At 52.6% G+C, this 12,641-nt stretch overlaps 2 protein-coding genes across 2 annotated transcripts in view; both read right to left on the minus strand.

Moving 5' to 3' along the window:
- LOC119584702 (serine-rich adhesin for platelets-like) overlaps window positions 1–7,525 on the minus strand; it is a 10,317-nt gene extending 2,792 nt beyond the window's left edge. The window contains exons 1-5 of the mRNA XM_037933371.1: window positions 7,514–7,525; window positions 6,986–7,417; window positions 6,557–6,873; window positions 4,664–6,078; window positions 4,241–4,541 (exon numbers count right to left, since the gene is read on the minus strand). Coding sequence (XP_037789299.1) covers window positions 4,241–4,541; window positions 4,664–6,078; window positions 6,557–6,873; window positions 6,986–7,417; window positions 7,514–7,525 — 2,477 coding nt within the window. The remainder of the gene's footprint in view (window positions 1–4,240; window positions 4,542–4,663; window positions 6,079–6,556; window positions 6,874–6,985; window positions 7,418–7,513) is intronic.
- Window positions 7,526–7,723: 198 nt separating this feature from the next.
- LOC119584703 (actin cytoskeleton-regulatory complex protein pan1-like) lies at window positions 7,724–9,469 on the minus strand. The gene is made up of 2 exons (XM_037933372.1): window positions 9,235–9,469; window positions 7,724–9,099 (listed from the first exon to the last, which is right to left on the minus strand). Exons 1-2 carry the CDS (start codon window positions 9,467–9,469, stop codon window positions 7,724–7,726), a joined length of 1,611 nt encoding a protein of 536 aa, XP_037789300.1.
- Window positions 9,470–12,641: the final 3,172 nt, after the last annotated feature.

Consider the following 12,641-nt stretch of genomic DNA (forward strand, 5'->3'; position numbering starts at 1 on the left):
GGGGGGGTTCTCATGCTCACTCTCACTAGCACTAACACTAACACACGGGGTGGCGGGCGGCGCGCAGCCCACGCGGCGAGGAGTGTCAGGGTCGCCGCCTTCCACGCCCACGGGGAGCCTGCGGGGGGTCGCGGCACAGAACGGGGATCACGCGGGTCTGGTCCTCCTCTCACTCACCATCTCGGGTGTCACGCTCCTTCCCTCTAATACACCATCCCTTACGTCTCTCTCTCTCTCGCTCACCATCACTTCTTCACCATTAACATTATCTTTCCAAACATCACTGAGGCCATTCACATCTATTCCACTATTGTCAGCTGTCACATACGCGCCATCACTGTCACTATCAGTACTTCTGTTTTCACTATCACTATCACTGTCACAAACACTTGCTCTAAATAAGCGTTCTTCATTCTCCTCCCTGCGATCTCCGTAAACTGAGCGATTTAGCACAACCTGATTTAGTTCTGACACCACGTTCATATATCTGTGGTGAACAGGAGCGGTCACAGTATGTTCACTTATTTCCTCTTCCTCCTCTTCCTCTCCCTTGGACATTTCGCCTCCCATGGCGGAATCGCTGGAGCTTCTCGGAAGAGGAAAGTCCTGGTCGGCGAGTCCGAGCCGCCGCCTGTAGGCCGGCGTCTCAGTGAGTGACTCAGGTATGACTAAAACGCCCAGCTGCCTGAGCGGCCTTCTGCCGCGCCTCTCATGACCTTGCGTGAGGTCCTGACCTGGTGCGCATGTGCGGCCTTCACCTCCTGGTTCCCTGTCACCCAACCTGGCGTGTGGCGAGGGAGGGAGGGTGAAGCGGTAGCGGTGGGACCCCACGGACGGCAGCGGCGGCGGGCGCGTGGCCACGGGCGGCAGGCACAGCATGGACGAAGGCGAGAGGCCGGCGGGGAGAGTCTGGGCGCGCGCGGGCGTGACGACGATGACAGGCTGCGGGTTCGGAGCGGACGAGTCGCAGGTCGTGTCGCTGGGAAGCTCGACGTAGAACTGACTCCGCGGTCTCTCGCTCGGCTTTGGTTTCCGCCCGTCCCGCGGGTCTCCGGCCCATCGCGTCTCTGGCGCCGACTTCCGCTGCCGCCCCCTGCCCTTTCCGAGGGAGCCGAAAAGCGCCCTTAGCGACCTCCGGACGCCGAAGGAAAGGGAGGGGGACGGCTCACCTTCGCCTCGCTCTCGTCCTCCTGCCTGGGCCCGGAGGTCATCCCAGCCTCGCCACCCGACCAGGAGCGGGGCCGCAACGCCGCCACGCTCAGCCTCGGGTCGTCCAGAGGGTCGTCCTCGAGGCCGAGGTGGTGGTGGGTCGAGGGCGAGTCACGTGACCTCTCCAGGGTGCCCTTACTCGACCCTATCGCGTGATAGGTGCTTCGCCGTCTCAAATACTCAAATTAAAAAATAGTCTCGCTTTTAATCTTCTGTTTTTCTTCAGCCTTTATCTCTGTACACACTTTTCTTCCCGTTCTGGCTCTCTTTCCTCCCCCGTTCTACCACGGCACCGAATGTCCCTCTGGCAGGTGGCACAGGTGGCTCCGTCAGCACCCAAGAGCCGCTTCTGGCTCGCGTCGTATCCAGATTAATGCTGCCTATGGAAACCACACACCAACACACGTCTACACTACAGGTTAAGGGCTCGTTGAACAACACGCCTACGTTACTACAGGCAGACAAAAGCACTGTATCGTAGCACATATCCGAGCTACAGTCTAAGAAAAGCCACACTCTCTCGAGCCAGTCTACGTTACAGTCTAAGGACGCAAGCACCTCTACGACACAGGCTACCAGAGAACACCCAGTCAACGCACCACTTCCGTTGAAGAGGTTCCAGTTCGCGTCAGAAGGTCGCGACTCACGCTGGGCGAGGAGGAGGTCGTTGCGATGGTCGTACCCGGAAGTAGTGGTGGAAGTGGTGGTGGTGAGAGTGTGGTCGTCGACAAAGGGTTCCGGGGAAGCGGGAGGGGTTTGGGTAGCACTGGCGAGGGTCTCAGGGGAAGGAGGTTGGGGGTCTGTGTTGGTTACACTTTGGGTGTCTACAGAAGCAGCTGTCGAAGCCTCACTCACGGTAAGTGAGGCTTCACTAACGGTAACTGGGGCTTCACTAATAGCAACTGGTGAATATTCTCTAACAGTGTCAGAGGTTTTACCTACAGCGCCCAAGGTTTTCTGAACAGAGTCCAGGGCGTCTAATACTGTGTTTAAGTTTTCTCTGACGACGTATGGGGTTATTCTTAAAGCTGCTTCACTAAGGGCGCTTTTAGCTTCAGTAACAGTGTCTGAGGCTTTACTAGTAGTCTCGGTGGCTTCCCTGACAGTGTCCGAGGCTTCACTGGCAGTTTCTGTGGTGTCCCTAACAGTGTTTGGGGTTTCACTAACAAGAAGAGGGGATTCGGTCTCTGCGAGTTCGCTAACAATGTCTGGGGCCTTACTACAGGTGCCTATAATTTCACTAACAGTGTCTGAGGCTTCACTAACAGCTGCAGTTTCGCTTACGGTCTCTTGGGTCCTACTGCCAATGTCTGAGGCTTCACTAACAGTAACTATAGTCTCGCCTACAGTGTTTGGGGCTTCACTAACAATAGCTGCAGTTTTGCTTACAGTGCCTAGGCTTTCACTAACAATAACTGTGGCTTCACTAACAGTGGTTGATGCCTGTCTAACGGATTCTAAGGCTTCACTAACAGTGTTTGGTATTTCGCATAAAGAGTCTTGCGCATTGATGTCTGGGGTTACACTAACAATAGCTGGGACTTCTTTGCTATGACACTCTATAGTTTCAATCTGGGAGGTTTCTCTAACTACGTCTGGGGTTTCACTACTCGTGTCTTGCGTTTTATACTCCGGGGTTTCACTGTCACTGTCTATGAGTTCAATGAGTGGATCGATATCTGTTTCACTGACGACTCTAAAGTCCCAAATTCTGTGGATTCACTAACGTTGTCCAAGGTTTCAAAATCTGGGGTTTCACTAAGGGTGTTTAATGTTACAAATTCTGCAGATTCGCTAAAATTGTCAAGGGTTTCAAATTCCGTCGTTTCACTAAGGGTGTCTAGTGTTTCATAATCTGTAAATTCACTAACATTGTCCAACGTTTCAAAATCTGGGGTTTCACTAAGGGTATCTAGCGTTTCAAATTCTGTGGATTCACTAACCGCGTCTTGGATTTCAAACTCCGGGGTTTCACTAACAGTGTTTGGCACTTTCCCCAGAGTGCCTGAGGTTTCACTAACAGTGTTTGGCACTTTCCCCAGAGTGCCTGAGGTTTCACTAACAGTAGCCGAGTTTTTACAATCAAGATCTACTCTGTCTGTGCCTGTTTATTAACAGTGTTTGAGGCTTCGCTAACAGTGAATGTGGTTTCTCTAACAAGGTCTGGGGATTGGCCTACAGTGTCCGTCGCTTTCCTAACGGCGACTCGATGTTCAATGTCTGTGGTTTCTCCATCAGCGTCTGTGGTCTCAGTAACAGTTCCTGTGATTTCTTTAACAGTGTCTCCCTTTTCTCTAACAGTGTCTGTGGTTCTACTAACTGTGGTTGCACTAACAGTGTTGTCTCTAATTGTGTCAATGGCTTCGCTGTTTGTGTCTGTGGTTTCGATAACAGGTCTATTGATTCTCTATCAACGTCGGTTTCACTGACAGTGACTGTGGTTTCACTAATAGTGTCTGTGGTATTACTAACTGTGTCTGTGGCTCCACTGGTTATTTCTGTAGATTGTCTAACAGTGTCTGTGGTTTCCTTAACAGTGTCTGTGGTTTCACTAACAGCGTCTGTGGTTTCACTAACAGCGTCTGTGGTTTCACTAACAGCGTCTGTGGTTTCCCTAACAGTATCTGTGGTTTCTTTAACAGTGTCTGTAGTTTCACTAGTAGTGTCTGTGGTATTACTAACTGTGTCTGTGGCTCCACTGGCTGTTTCTTTGGATTCTCTAACAGTGTCTGTGGTTTCTGAAACAATGTCTGCGGTTTCACCAAAAGTGTCTGTGGTTTCTGTACCAGTGTCTGTAGTTTCTTTGTCAGTGTCTGTGAGTCCAATAACAGTCTCTATGGTTTCAAAATCGGTGTCGATGGTATTTTTGCCTTTATCTATAGTTTCACTGGCAATATCTGTAGTAGTTTCCTTGACAGCGTCTGTGGTTTCATTACTAACAGTGTCTTTGGTTTTACTGACAGAGTCTGCGTTTTCTCTAACAGTGTTTGTGGTTTCTGTAACAGTGTCTGTGGTTTCCTTAACAGCGTATGTGGTATCACTTACAGTGTCTGTGGTTTCTCTAGCAGTGTCTGTGGTTCCCCTAATTTCTAATAGTATCTGTGGTTTCTCTAGCAGTGTCTGTTGTTTCTCTAGCAGTGTCTGTGGTTTCTCTAACAGGATCTGTAGTTTCTCTAGCAGTGTCTGTAGTTTCTCTAGCAGTGTCTGTGGTTTCTCTAACAGGATCTGTGGTCTCACTAACAGTGTCTGTGGTTTCTTTAGCAGTGTCTGTGGTTTCTGTAACAATGTCTGTAGTTTCTCTAGCAGTGTCTGTGAATCCAATAGCAGTGTCTCTGGTTCCAAAAACGATGTTGATGGTATCTTTGCCTATATCTGTGGCTACACTAGCAGTGTCTGTGGTTTTACTAACAATATCTTTAGTTTCGCTAGAATTTAAGGTCGGTGGTTCCTTAACCTGTGGCTACACAAGCAGTGCCCGTGTGTTCAGTAGCAGCATCTGTAGCTTCACTAACAGTGTTTGTTGACTCTCTAACTGTGTCTGTAATTTCTAAAACAGTGTCTGTGGTTTCTCTAACAGTGTCTGCGATTTCTGTAACTATATCTACAGATTCACTAACAGTATCTGTGGATTCTCTAACAGCGTCTGTGGTTTCTTTAGCGGTGTCTGTTTTTTCACTAATAGTCTCTGTAGCCTCACTATCAAAATATCTGTCCTCCCTTACACTGTCTAAGGCTTGGTTGTCTACCGAGTTTATTCCAGTAATATCTTGAGTTTCGCTTTCAGCACCGTCTAGGGTTACTGCAGTACCTCTGTCGTCAGTTACTCCAACAGCGTCTTGTGTTTTATTTACGGCGCCCTGAAATTTTAATGTGTCCTGGTCTTCACTGACAGTTATTGAAGTTTCATTATCAATTTCAGGAGGTTTATTGTCAGTGCGTGGGGGTTCATTAACAGTGTCAACAATTTCAGGGCCAGTGTCTGTTGTATCGAAGGTTTTAAGAATGGTGTGCGGGGTTTCAGTGTAAATAGCTACTGTCAGAGTGCCTGGGTATTCTGAAAGAGTGTCTGAACTCTCTCTACTTGTGTTTGGGGTTTCACTAGCTACACCTAGCCTATCATTCTTAATATTTTCGTTTGAGGTTTCACTAACACTATATGGGGTTTCTCTAACTGAAACTGTCGTGTGACTGATGTTAACTAACGCCTCACTGTCAGTGCCAGTCGAGTCTCTGATTAAGTCTGTGTTCTGTGGAAGTGTAAATGAAGCTTCACTAAGAGGAGTCGTTCTACTCACCAGGGTGTCCAAAGCTTCCGTGCAACTGTGTGAATGGTGTGAGGCTTCAGGGGGGTTTGTTCTAAGGGTTTCACCACGGGTTAGGATAGTGTCAATCTGAGTGGTGGAAGGAGAATGGGGGTCACCACTCAGACCAGGGGGCTCCGGGCTGTCGGGGGGGTTTCGGGGAAGGGGTTTTAGCTCGGCGGGAAGGCTAGGGGGTCCAGAGGCTTCGCTAGTATCACTAACACAACTAACACGGTTATCAAAGTTATCATCAAACGCACTCAGGGATGTTCTAGGGGGCGTGGCTACAACAGGTGGACTCGACGGGGCAGGGACGCCGTCCTTCTCTCCCTCCTTTACCTCGGCGCCACCTTGGTCAGTTATGTTAGAGGGCGTGGCCTGTGTGTTAGTGGGCGGGGGCAAGCCATCCACACTGTTACCGTTGTTAGCGGCGGGTGCAGAGGTGGTAGAAGATGCAGATGCAGATGCAGCTGGCCCAGCGGTGTTAGCGGTGCAGGATGAGGAGGAAGTGGAAGAGTCTGGAAGGTTGCAAATAACACTCTCGAGCGCGGTTCGAATACCTTCCAGTCTGGAGGCGAGATCTTCGCCCACCGGTGCTGGGGGCGCGCCTCTTGCGCTCTCGCCTTCCTCTCGCTCTTTTGTCTCCTTTTTCTCTTCCTCCTGTTCTTCTGTGTCCTTTTTCTCTTCCTCCCGTTCTTTCGTCTCTTCTTTTTTCTCTTCCTGCGAGGCTTCGAGGTCTTGTGAAACCGCACTCTCTTCTTCTGTCTTCTCCTCTTTCTCCTCTCTCTTTTCTTCTCTTTGTTCCTCGCTTGCTTCTGCTACTTCTGTCTCGTCAGTCTCTTCTCTTCTCTCTGTAGTTTTCGTCTCTTCGTCTGTGGTTACTTTCTGTTCTTCAGCTTTTGTTTGACTTTCTATACTTTCTGGTTCTCTTTCTACAGCATGTGTTTGTTCTTCACTTTGTTCATCTGTTCTTTCTTTCACTTCTCCGACTTCAACTTGTTTAGTTCTATCTTCTTTTCTTCTTCAGTCTTAGCTTGTTCCTCAACCTGAAGTTCTTCAGCAATGTGTTCACTTCTTGCTTCCACTTGTTCTGCTTCTTCAGTTTCACCTGTTCTTCAACCTTTTCTTCCCCAGGTTTATTTAGTTCCTCGACTTTCGCTTCCTCAGCTGTGGTTGTTTCTTCGGCCAGAACTTCTTCAGACTTCGTTTGTTCTTCTACTTTGACTTCCTCAGCTCTGGCTTTTTCTTCAGCTTGAACTTCCTCTGCATGTTCTTGCTCTCCGCCCTTCCCTTGCTCGGCTGTCTCTCCTCCCTCCGCCGACGTCGACTTTGCCTTGTTGATTTCCTTCTTGAGGGCGTCCACCTGGTACAGGGTCTGGGAAAACCGTCTTCCCTTCCGACTTCGCGGAGCTCCTCCTCTTCTTCGTTTTCTTCGCTTCTTCTCCTCCTGCTGCCTCTTCCTTCTGTTCTTCTACTTTCGCTTCTTTCTGTTCTACTGTTGTCGTTTCCTTCTGTTCTTCTACTTCGCTTCTTTCTGTTCTTCTGTTGTCGTCTCCTTTGTTCTTTGCTTTCGCTTCTTCTGCTCTTATGTCGTTCCTTCTGTTCTCTGCTTTCGCTTCTTTCGTTCTTTTCCTTTTCTCTTGCGTTGTTTCCTTCTCGTCTATCTTCGCCTCGGCCTGTGCTTCAGGCACTGCTTCTGCCTGTATTACTTCAGGTTCCTGTACCGCAACTTGTGGTTCTATCGTTTCTGGGAGAACACTGATCACTTCAGGAAGAGCAGCCTTCAATTCAGGCTGATCCTCCTTCGCTTCCTTCAGCTGAGATTGTTCTACCTTCACTTCAGCTTTGGCTTCCTGAATTTCACTCGCTAGAGGCTGTACCTGAACCTCCTCTACTACAGGACTGATCTAATTTTTCCTCAACATGTGCCTCTTTCACGTCTAAATGCACTTCTTTAACTTCAGCCTCGAGCACTTTCACTTCAGCCTGTGTGTCACACTCACTTCAGCGATCATCGGGCTTCACTTCACTCTCAGTGCTTGTCACGTGGGCCGCAGCGTTAGCCTTGGGGGGCTGTCAGCCCGGGTGGGGACGGGGGCGGGGCTCGCATCAGCTGATTGTTCCTTTGCTGTCGCCGCCTCTCCCGCGCTCTCCCGCGCCTTGCCTCCTCTTGCCTCTCGCTCCTCGCCTCCTGCTCGCCCTGCTGGCTTACATCATGTGTGCTTGTGTCTTTCCCTGCTCCTGCTGAGCGGGGGTGGGGAAGGAGGGGTGTGGGGGGAGGCAGGGCCCTCCTGTGAGACAGCTGTGGCGGCAGCGTCGGCGGAGGTGGGTAGAGCACTGGTGGCACCCTCACCTCCCTCGCCCAGCAGCACTCGCCTTGGGGAAGTCTGCGAGTAGTTCTGCAGCGACTTCAACACCGTGTCTAGAGTGGCGAACGAACTCTCGATGGTCTTGAGGTTGTCATCGATGTCCGTCTCAAGCCTGCTGCCGTCGGGGTGCGTCCCCTTCGCACCTGCTCTTATCGTCGCTGAGGCTGAAGTGACACTGACGACGTGATTGCGCTGAGATGGCCCCGCCTCCTCGCCCGGCGTACCAACCGCACCGCTCCCGGTCCCTGTGTAAGCGCACGCGGCGGCCGCACCACGGAGAGGTTGGCTGCCCTGGCGCTCAGTTGATTCAGCTTGTGTTGATGCTTTTTGTTGTTGCTGCTGCTGCTGCATGAGTTGTTGGTGTCTTTGCTGGATTTTGCCTTTCTTGGGCGGCGGCGGCGGGGGAGGCAGAGGTCGCGTGCGGGATCTGGTCGTGGCTTGCGGCCGCGTCTCGCTCAGATCCACATTCTCGTAGTTTTCGAAGTCGGCGCTGAGGTCGACCTTGGCGTTCGGTCGAGTAGGGTCGACGGTGAGCCTGGCCTTCACGGCGCCCCCGTCGTCGCCCTCGTCGCCCTCGCTGGTGCGGAGCTTCTTGCGGCGCGGGGGCGGGTCGTGGTGGGCGTGCGCGTGCCGCAGGGGCTTGACTGGGCGTGTGCGGGCGGGGGCGGACGCGTCCAGCATGTCGTCCTTGATGTGTGTGACCACCTCCTCGATGCGGACGACCTTGGAGTGGCGTTTGGGCGGCGCGGGCGTGACCTCCACGCTTGCGTAGAGCTTGGAGCCGCGAGGGGGGCGTGACGGCGACGACACTTCGCCATTCACCAGGACGACCTGCTGCGACTTCTTCAACCGGGGCTTGAGGTGGCGCGGGGGGCGGGGCGGCTCAGCCTCAAGGGTCTGCGGCGAGATGGTCCTCAAGCCCTTCTTCTTGGGCGGGATGGGCGGCGGCGTTTCGTCGTCCTCCTCGGGTCTCAGCGGGCGTAGCTCCTTCACGCCCCCGCTCTTGTGAACGCGGGCGTACGGAGGAACCTTGTTCTGATCTGCGTCAACGTCTTCGGAGGTCTTCTCCGGCTCAGCCTTGGCGTCTGTGTCTACCTTCACTTCGGCCTCGACCTTGGGCTCTGCCTCGACCTTGGGCTCTGCCTCGACCTTGGGCTCTGCCTCGACCTTGGGCTCTGTCTCGACCTTGGACTCTGCCTCGCCCTGCTCAGCCTTTGTCTCTGTTCAACCTTGACTTCTGCCTCGATTTCACCACCTCTTTGTCTACCGAGTCGACCTGGCCTCCTCCGTTTCGCCTCGCTCACCTTGACCTCTTGAACTTTGACCTCGGCTGTCTCACTCTCGCTGGCCTTGACCTCGGACGTGGTTCGTGGTGGTGGTGGAGGTGGAGGTGAGGGTGACCTGCGAGACGACGGCCTGGTCGCTCGCGTCGTGGCGCTGGATGAGGACGGCGCCGTACACCTTGTTCCCTCGGACGGCCGCGGGGGAGTCTGCTCCTCGTCCTTCTCTTCTCCTTTTCTCCCGCCTCTTTCTTCGTGCTTTCTTCTCCTCGACCTCCGACACATCCATCACTTCTACCGTCTGCTCCATCGTCGTCTGGAAGGTATACTCCGTCCCTCCTGCTTTTTCCTCTTTCTTTTCTTCTTTCCTCTCTTCTTCATCTTTCTTCTGGCTTCTCCTCTGCCTTCTCCGCTGAGGTCTTTTCGCTCGGCTTTAGAAGGATGGACTCGTAGACCTTGATGCCTCTTTGCGGCCGCGGCGGGAGGGGCGCGTCGTCACACTCCATGGCATCTGCCTTCGCCTCCTCTCTCTTCTCAGCTCCCGTCGCTCTTCCTCCCTCTTTTCCGCTTCTCTTCTCTCCTCCTCTTTTTTCTCTTGCTCTATTCTTTCTTGCTCTTTTCTCTCTTCTCTTTCTTCTGTGCTTCTTTCATCTCTTCCATTTCTTTCTCAATTTGCTGGCGTCGTATGATCACTTCTTCATAGACCTTGATGCCGCGTTGGGGCTTCACGGGCTCGTCCTCTTCTGCAGGAGCAGGCTCAGCCTCGGCGGGCTTAATCTCAATGTTGTCGTAGACTTTGATGCCTCGAGGTGGCTTGTGAGGCTTGAGGGCACTGAGGGATGATGTAGTCCTCCTCTTCCTCCTTCTGCGCCGGACTCGAGGCCGAGGTTAGGATCTGGGCTTCGAGCGCAGTCATGCGGGCCTCCTCGACCTCGTCATCGGGCCCTGGGTGTCCGACGGTAATGGGCGTGTCGGTCCTCTTCTGGCGACGTCCTCGGAACTATCCCTGCCGCGTCCCTGGGAAGGGGGGACTTCCCTGGGACTGTCCTGGGGAACCACCCGCTGCAGCTCCTCCTTCACCACATTGTCGTACTCGCTCTCGACAGAGGGCTGGCGGCCGTGCGAGCGCGGAGGAGGAGGCGTGGGCGCCATCGGGAGAGGGGCGGCCTCGGGGACGCTCTGAGGGCGACCTGTGTAGGCCAGGACGGGGTACAGCTCGTGTCTTTGTCGTCGTCCATGAAGGTGATGTCGTCGTAGACCTTGACCCAGGTGCGGCCGACGGGGCCCGGGCGGCGCGACGGCTTGCTGGGGTTGTCCTCGCGGGACTCGCTGCCCCCGCCGTCGCGCCGCCCCAGGAGGCTCCTCAGCTGGGGCGGGAGCGAAGGCGCGCGCGGCAGGGGACGCATCTTGGGCATGGCGGGCATCTGGGCATCGACGGGACTTTGGGCATCGGAGGAACTTTAGGCATTGCAGGAACTTTAGGCATTGTCGGAACTTTGGGCATCGAGGGCACTTTGGGCATGGACGGCAGGTGGGGCAGCTGCGGGAAGCGGTCCCGCGAAAGGCCTCGCAAGGAGCGCCGCTTCTCCCTCGCCGGGGACACGGAGGCCGCGCGCTTCTGTCCGCCCGCGCCCTTGATCTTCGGCTTCGGGGACTCGGGCACGGGCGGCCTGTGGGCACTGGAGGGCGTGGGCGGAGGCGTCGGAGCCGTCGAGGGCTGTCGTTCGGGCGTCGGCGGGGCGTGGGGGCAGCGGACGAAGGGAGCTCGGGGGTGTGGGAGCCCCTCGACGACATGACTGTGGCGTGGCGGGCAGAGAGGCCGTCTTGCTGCCCTTGGTGAAGGCTGGCAGGATCCCCACGCGCATCATCCCCCCTCCCCCCTTCCCCAGCACCTGACGGGAAGGGAGGGAGGAAGAGAAGAAGCAAGTATTAGAATACAAAGAAAAGACAAAGAAAAAACATCACAATAGGGACAGACAGGAGCGAACTAAGGCACTTCTGACAAAGGACTACAATAGCTTTCTATAAGGATGACAATAATTAGATGGATTTAACTCACTTTAGGGCTACAGGAAAGTCACCTAATTTACATTCTGACGTCTGTGACCTCATTTCAACACGTTTCCGGGAGATCGCTTTCGAAGGCATGGCAAGGAGTCTATGGTCATTTCCGGATATGTTACAAAAAATATGACCGGAAAATATTTTTCATACACACACACACACACACACACACACACACACACACACACACACACACACACACACACACACACACACACACACACACACACACACACGCAAGTATACACAATTACACAAGACACATACACATACACAGACACTTTTATTCGTGGCCCGCAGACACGATCCACAGTGACTGCCCCTCACCTGGCCAGCCAGACGAGAAACATTAAGGCATCCATCTCCTGCCGGGTCATCTTGCTGCTCGTCGCTGCCTCGTCTCGGGCCTCCCTTCGCCCCCTCTTCTCCTTCCTCTTCTTCCTCTTCGCCTCCTACTTCCCTCTCGTACTCGGAGTCGCCGCGAGAAGGAGGGAGGTTCTCCTTAGCTCTCGGGGGCTGACCTGGACCGTCCTGTGGATGACCTGCCTGAAGGGGGCTTCTCCTGCGACGCCCTCCTTCCCCTCATCTGTGACCTGTACGAAGGGAAAACGAGGTTAAAGATATTTTCAAAGATTGATGCAAATAATGCGGGAATTTATACCGATACCAATATTGACTAATGGTAATTAAAAAATGTCACATATTATGACCTAGTATTTCCAATGAAAATATATAAATATATATATATATATATATATATAATATATATATATATATATATATATATATATATATATATATATTATACATATATATATATATATATATATAATATATATATAATATATATATATATATATATATATATATATATATATATTTATATATTTTCATTGGAAATACTAGGTCATAATATGTGACATTTTTAATTACCATTAGTCAATATTGGTATCGGTATAAATTCCCGCATTATTTGCATCAATCTTTGAAAAAATATCTTTAACCTCGTTTTCCCTTCGTACAGGTCACAGATGAGGGGAAGGAGGGCGTCGCAGGAGAAGCCCCCTTCGGAGGTCATCCACAGGACGGTCCAGGTCAGCCTCGAGAGCTAAGGAGAAAACCCCCCTCCTTCTCGCGGCGACTCCGAGTACGAGAGGGAAGTAGAGGCGAAGAGGAAGAAGAGGAAGGAGAAGAGGGGGCGAAGGGAGGCCCCAGACGAGCAGCGACGAGCAGCAAGATGACCCGGCAGGAGATGGATGCCTTAATGTTTCTCGTCTGGCTGGCCAGGTGAGGGGCAGTCACTGTGGATCGTGTCTGCGGGCCACGAATAAAAGTGTCGTGTATGGGATGTGTCTTGTAATTTTGATACTTGCGTGGTGTCTGTGTGTGTGTGTGTGTGTTTTTGGTGTGTGTGTGTG

The sequence above is a fragment of the Penaeus monodon genome, chromosome 18 (genome assembly GCF_015228065.2).
Source record: "Penaeus monodon isolate SGIC_2016 chromosome 18, NSTDA_Pmon_1, whole genome shotgun sequence".
In the NCBI taxonomy this organism is placed as follows: domain Eukaryota; kingdom Metazoa; phylum Arthropoda; class Malacostraca; order Decapoda; family Penaeidae; genus Penaeus; species Penaeus monodon.